The sequence below is a fragment of the Rhipicephalus sanguineus genome, unplaced genomic scaffold (genome assembly GCF_013339695.2).
Source record: "Rhipicephalus sanguineus isolate Rsan-2018 unplaced genomic scaffold, BIME_Rsan_1.4 Seq436, whole genome shotgun sequence".
In the NCBI taxonomy this organism is placed as follows: domain Eukaryota; kingdom Metazoa; phylum Arthropoda; class Arachnida; order Ixodida; family Ixodidae; genus Rhipicephalus; species Rhipicephalus sanguineus.
This window is the reverse complement of record NW_023615251.1, coordinates 203,299-210,322: the sequence shown is the minus strand read 5'-3', so window position 1 is coordinate 210,322 and position 7,024 is coordinate 203,299. Positions and strand designations below refer to the sequence as shown.

The 7,024-nt window shown below is 44.4% G+C and overlaps 1 protein-coding gene and 1 pseudogene across 1 annotated transcript; both read right to left on the bottom strand.

The window, feature by feature from the left end:
- Window positions 1-1,858: 1,858 nt before the first annotated feature.
- On the bottom strand, window positions 1,859-3,494 carry LOC119377363 (uncharacterized; annotated as a pseudogene).
- Window positions 3,495-5,280: 1,786 nt separating this feature from the next.
- LOC119377362 (uncharacterized) lies at window positions 5,281-6,480 on the bottom strand. The gene has a single exon (XM_037646867.1). The coding sequence runs from the start codon at window positions 6,478-6,480 to the stop codon at window positions 5,281-5,283; it is 1,200 nt and encodes a 399-aa protein (XP_037502795.1).
- Window positions 6,481-7,024: the final 544 nt, after the last annotated feature.

Genomic DNA, 7,024 nt, shown 5'->3' with positions numbered 1-7,024 from the left:
CATAATTGCTCCTGCTTTAAAGCATGCTACCCATTACATAAGGCACACACCTTAGTGCGCTCATTCTGTTACAAACACGTAGTGCGTGCAATGATACTTCGAAAAAAATAGTAGACGAAATCTACGTAGAAGAAAGGAGACGGGACAACACAAGCGCTGGTGTGTCCTTCCGTCTACGCAGCTTTCGTCTACTGTCAGCGCGATAAAGTTTACACTGCCGCACGACACGCTCCCTCGTAGATTTATTCTGGAGAGCTCGTTTGCGGCACTTCTTAGATATGTTCAGGCCATTCTCGTGAAAGTACTTAATTTTTGTCGAACTTTGAGACAAACTAACGCCACGCGTCACGCTGAGCATTTACTTCGGCAATACGTAGGTATGTTTTCATTCCCACTGTTTTCTAATCTTAGGCTTTACATCGAACCTCTTGCTATAAAGCTTTTGGTCAGTTAAGCATAACCAGCCAATCGTTCATCTGCTTCGAATATCCTTGAAATTATTGGACCCTCATGGGAGATATCGGCTCAAGCAAAGAACACGTTCCAGGAACGTTCTGTAGGTGGTTACAACCTACAAGCAAATGTAGCTTTGCCCATTAAGCCCTTGTACAACTCAGTTGAACCTAGATCAGAAAGTCGTGCGAGATAGTTTGTGCTCCAGCGTAAGCCTAGCCTCTCTGCTAATGTAAATATATTAAGCGTAATCGCAAATAAATTTGCTCGTTTCCGTCTAAATATACCGCTATCGTTTGTATGAGCGCTGATCCACTGGCGTAGCCAGATGAGGAGGAGTGCGTAGTTGGGTTGCACGAACATACGAAAAATATCATTAAACACCCGCTCCACCTCCCGAAAAAAATATTCTGATTTGGCCACTGTGCTGGTATCCCAATTTCTGACAAAATTCTTTGGGATGGTCAAGCTTTCCATGCAGAACCATAGATTGAATTGTATATCGGCAGGGTAATATTAACTATGGTGATATTACCCTGCAGTGTAATACCCTGCAGGGTAATATTAACTATGTTAATATTACATGGGACAAGTTTACGTGCTTAAGCACGTAAACTTGTCCCATGTCACAAAAAATTATTAGGTGAATTAATCAGCAATATTATGGGCGCGGGGGATGACTATGGATGGACCTTATTTATTTCTTACATTGTAACCTTTTGTATCAACAGGACCTTTCCAACATTTACTTTTTCATAGGTCATTCATTGAATAGTAGTGATTTTCCTGGCTCAATTTAAGCATAACCAACTATACTATATTACTGCAGATGGTGAAGCGGCGATCCGATTGCTTTCCTACACACTGCGTAACGCAAGAACTTACCCGTAAGAAGGTCCACTGCAGAGCATGTTAGCTCTATGCGGGAAAACGAGGACGACCACAGGGTGCGCGGTCGCTGCAGTGGTGAAGATATGGCTGCAGGTAAGACGAATTGATTGTTTACTTCCCAGGTTAGAAATCTGTGTGACCACCGCACTTGATCACCCGGTGCATGGCTTTTTAGATATTAACGCGATAGCCTCAAAGAGCTCGTTTCACAAAAATTCTGCTGTCGGCGTCGAAATAAATATCATCATCTTCTCGGTGACCGAAAAACCAAGAAATCTGCAAATAAAATAAATAATAAAAATGTTGGGTCCGAATGGGAATCAAACCCAGTCCCTCTGTGTGGCAAGCAGGTGTTCTACCACAAAGCCACGCGTCTGCTTTTTTTTCTCTGTTTAATGCATGAGAATAATGCCATCAAATCTCGCCATCTATTACAACAATATTCATTGCGTTAGAATTACACTCACATGCACATATGCACAGAACACACAATTTCACATAGTCCAAGGAATCTTCAAAAGTCCGGTAAACAGACACAAGCGTCCAGAAGTCCAAGCCACTCCGGAACCGGATCAAAAGTCTCAGCAATACTACGCACGTTAGCTGCTTCTTCTCGAAAGGCAGACCTTGTCGAGCGAGGTGGCTCAGCGTGTCTGTCAATCATGCGGCTTCTCCATAGCGAATATAGACCTAACAGCATGATTAAATCATATGGTGCACTATTGTTGGTGCTCTTTTTGAACGGGAGGTACCTAACACCATGCGATGTAATTGGAAATTCTTTTCTGAGGGTTCTCTTAAGAATGTCACAGAAATGAAATGCATCACGGCAATGAATAAAACAATGCTCGATTGTTTCAGGCTCGTTGCATAGCCTGCAATTTACAGACCAGGGCACGTATATCCCTTTTTCATGAAGCCATGTCTTTACAGTTAAAGTGGATGTGTGCAGCTTAAAAAAAAACGTTTTCACAGCTGGCGATATACACATTTTACGTACACGGCAGAATACATCATGACCAGAATGAGAGAAATATTTCTGTCGGTAAACAGGTTCAGGGAAAAGGGTGTCTACAAGTGCGGCGGTTAGCGTCTTTCTGTCCACGTTGTACAAGTACTCTAACGTGAATCTGGCTTTCAAAAACTGGGCAGTGTCGACAATCTCTTTCAAGAAACCCAATAATTGCGACTCTTCCGCCACTCTTGTTCTGACAAAAAGAAAAGGGAGATGGTGAGAAAGACGGTTCCGTATAACAGCCAGAAGAAACGGGTGACAGACATCCTTAAGGTAAAAAAAAGTCGCAGAACCAGTTGTCGCACAAATGCACAAGACTAAGCCCACCCTTCACAAGCGGAAGAAAAAGGTTGTCCCTTCTCATGGCTTCCCATGATGAACTCCAGATAAAGCAGGCAAATATTCTGTGAAATGCCTGAATATGTACTCGAGAGCAGTGCAATACCTGTAAAATGTAGATAAGCTTTGAAGCAAGAAATATGTTGCATGCTTCAGCTTTTGCGAAAACGGAAAGGTCGCATCTTTGCCAAGTGGACACCTTGCGACGGATAGTGGTTAACGCGGACGTCCAATGAGGACCACTATTACGGTAGTTATCAAGAGGCACACCTAGATAACGGATCGAAGTGTCATCCCAATCAATATTTGCAAATACCGAGGGTTTTAGAGCCCACATGCCCAGCCAGAATCCTCTGCTTTTATCGAAATTTATACTAGCTCCGGAAATTTCACATAAATGCATAGTAGTGTTTACTGCTTCCTGGACACTCGGTTTATCCACGCAAAAGAAGGCAATGTCATCTGCGTAAGCTAGAACTTTAATCTCCTCAGCTTCATATGTATATCCTTTAATGTCAGAAATAAACAGGACACTTAAACAAAGTGGTTCCAAATATATTACAAAAAGCAAAGGCGAGAGCGGACACCCCTGACGTACTGACGAATTTACGTCTACGATACCTCAAAGCGTGCGATTCACAATTAATCTTGTGGTGCACCTTTTATAACAAAGTGATATGCCATTGTACAATACATCTCCTAACTGGAGATCTCTTAGCAGTCGGAACAAAAATTCGTGCCGTACCTTATCAAAAGCCTTAGCAAGGTCAATCTGAAGAAGAGCTACCTGATTCATGCTACCATCAATACACTCAAGGACTGACCGTGCTATATGAATATTCGTTTGTATAGAGCGGCCTCGAATGCCACATGTTTGGTGGGCACCTACACATTTAGTAATCACTGTTTGCAACCTGTTCGTGAGTATTTTCGCAAATATCGTATAATCAACGTTACATAAAGATATCGGCCTATATCCAGTTACTCTCTTTAATACTACACTGTCTGTACTTTTCGGGATCAAAGTTGTATGTCCTTGATAGAAAGAAGGAGGAAGTTCGCCACGTTCATAGGATTCTTTAAAAAGTGGCTCAAGAAACGGAATGAGAAGTTCTTGAAATTTGAGGTAAAATTCCGCGCTAAGGCCATCTGGACATGGAGTTTTGTTTTTCTGTAATGTTCAGATTGCAAACTTAATTTCCTCCTTAGTTATAGGCCCCTCAACGGTGAGCCGATCATCCTCCAGTAAATGCGGCATTAGAGTAATGAAACGGTCAGCTTTTTCTACGTAGTCATCCAGAAACTCAGACGATGTGAACAGGTTCTTGTAATGATCTTCAAATGCGGCTCTTATTTGTTGTGTCTCTGTGCATATGGTACCGCATGATTCAATTTGCAATATCTGTTTGGAAAGCGCGTATCGCTTTTCATCCCCAAGAGCTCTTTTGGTGGGTTCATCTTCAGTGAAACGAATAACACGTGAACGAATCATTGCCCCTCTGTACGATTCCGTATCATGTTTCTGTATTTGTGCTCGAAATATATTTATTTCATCCCCGTACAATCCCGGCTCCTGGCTTTCAAAAGCATGTAGCTTATTAAGTAAATCATAAAGATAATGTTTTTCAGCCTTTTTTCTTTGGGCTAGCTCGCATGAGATACCAATCGCTTCGTACTTAACTTTTTCTTTGAACATTTCCCATTGAGCAGAAATTGGCAGCTGCCGATATTGTGTTACCTCATGGAGTAATTGTTTGACTCTTTACAAAACATTCTTAATGCAAGAGCTGTACGTTTAGCTTACATAATTCCCAGCTTGGAGGAACCTTACGAAATTTTCGAGGACCCCATGAAACAGCTACTAAACAATGGTCTGTGAAAAATATAGGCTTTACAGCATAGTTGTGAACGTGAGACCAGAGGCTTATAGAGACATACACACGTTCAAGCCGAGCATGAGAGACTCCTTGAAAGTGCGTAAACCTTAACGAGGAAGGCGCATGCTCTCCCTCATCTATTAGATTGTGGTCATTCATTAACTGCTGCAGTAAAGCGGCACTTGCATCATAACGATTTCTTAAATATGAGTGATCCCTAGAGTCACAAACACAATTAAAGTCCCCCAACACAATTAAATGTCTCTCAGTGTTCAGCAACGAAGCTAAGGACAGGAAGAAAGCCTTCCTTTCATTCACTTTTAAGGGAGCGTAGACGCAAACAAACCTCCAATTATGATAATGAAAAGACATGTCGCAGCAAATAAGACGGCCTTCCCCATCAACATGCAGCGACATCAAAGAGTGGCTCAACTGCTTTCTAACTAATAAAAAGCATCCAGCGGAAACACCACGCGCTTGACTAATGTGCAATACATAATCTGGTAAAGTATCCAGAGCAAAGTTCGCATCACGAGCCGATGAAATCCTAGTTTCTTGCACTGCAGCAACGTCAACGTCATGCTGCTTAAGCACGTAGTTTAACTGCCGCTGACGCCTCACATTTCTCAAGCCACGCACGTTGAGTGTCGCTACACATAGGGGGAAGGTAAGCGCGGTAGCCATTTTGCTCACTTAAAGTTTTTGTTAATCACCTTTAGCCACAGGCGAACTTGTGGCTTTACCTCCTGTGCACTTCTTTGTGGCACCTTCCTGAGAACGCTGGCACAGACGGCGCGGCCCTCCACCACCAAAGGCGACAACATGTTGTCCACATGAGGGCGCTTGCTCTGCTGCGTCTGACGCACCCGCTCTTGCTTCATCACTTTCCGGCGCCGGGCGTTTCCTTGTCTGGCTGCTATCCATTGCCTCTTCATCTTCGTCATCTGGAGGCTTTTCCTTTGGGTTTTCCAAGCCATGTTGGCTGACAGCGTTCTCATCTCTTGTGTCTTCACTTGTGCTTTTAGCTGCGCTATTGTGACTGCAGGGCACGGGCTCTATGGTCAACTGTTCATCTTCTTTGATGCCACCTGCTGCTTCTCCGGATGCGTCGACCACCTCTGTAGCATCCATAAGATGGTCCAGATGAGGCTCTTCTGTGCTAGATTGACCAGAACGAAGCTTGCTTGCGTTGGTCGACACGCAATCATCCGACAAATGGCCGAAGCGGTGGCACTGCAAGCACCGCGGTGTTTTGCACTGTCGACGAACGTGTCCCACTCGCTTGCAACGAAGACACAGCGGAGGCCTACCAGGAATAAGCACTAGGCATTGATGACCGTAGATGGACATAAAATGTGGTATTGAGCTTACAGTGATGCCATCCTTGAGCTCTAAGGCAACATCCCGGTTCGTTGTCATCCATTGCTCCATACCACCACATCTCCACGTCTCTCTCTCTATAGATTTGACCACGCCATATGCTTGAAACGCCTCTTCAACTCGTCGAGGTTCAAGGTGAGGTGGTAGCCAAAGGAGTTTCAGTTTAATATCCTTGGTCTCCGGATCTATCACCATGCACTTCCGCCCTTTTACACGAAGCTCAGCACGGGTGACAAGTTTCTGCTTCGCCACTCTACTTGCGCAGGTAACCATCCACACATGGCTCATTTGGTACTGTCCCACACCTATAACGTCCGCAGTAGCCACTACTTCAAGCAGAGCGTCACGGAAGTCTGGAGCTCGGTACAGTCTACCACCCAAATCTGCATGAAGGAAAACGGAATTCAAGACATCGTTACCGGTTGGTAGACGTGGCAGGACGACTTTGTAGCTTGTATCTTCATCAATAAACGAGGTCGATGATCCTCGGCTTGTGGCCGATACGCTGTTCCCAGCAGGCTTCATGTCGGGAAGGAACCGCGTTAGCATATGCAATATAGCGTGGTAGAAGAGTAAAATAAGCACCAAGCGTCGCACAACGCGAATTCTGTAACCAGACGTCACACAATGCGAATTGCGCAACGAGGAGGTTGTTGAATGCTTCCAACCCATTACAAAGGGCTCTGCCATAATTCTTCATCGTCATCAGGCACAGCATCAACAAAGTGCGCATAATGCCTTACATGCGTTTAGCAGGTACCAACGCTCTCAGTACAATGACGAAAAATGGCACAGTGCCTGCTGCCCTACTTCTCAAAAATTACAATGATTTATAGCGTAGTGGGTTCCTCGCAGGTGCACTTGTATTGGTTGCCAAGGAAGCCCATAAGCGCATGACCCACTTCCTCGGGGTCTCAGTAAAGTTCTTCGCCCCCCCCCCGTCTCTCTCCCAAGTCAACGTATGTTATACAGCATGACGGGAGAGGGAAATAGCGACCGGGCTTCACCCAATGCAAATTACATAACTGGTGGGTCGTTTAAAGATTCCAACCCATTACAAAGGGCTGAG

Bases quoted from the DNA above. Each gene is read 5' to 3' on its own strand.
- LOC119377362 (XM_037646867.1), bottom strand. From the start codon at position 6,480: ATGAAGCCTGCTGGGAACAGCGTATCGGCCACAAGCCGAGGATCATCG.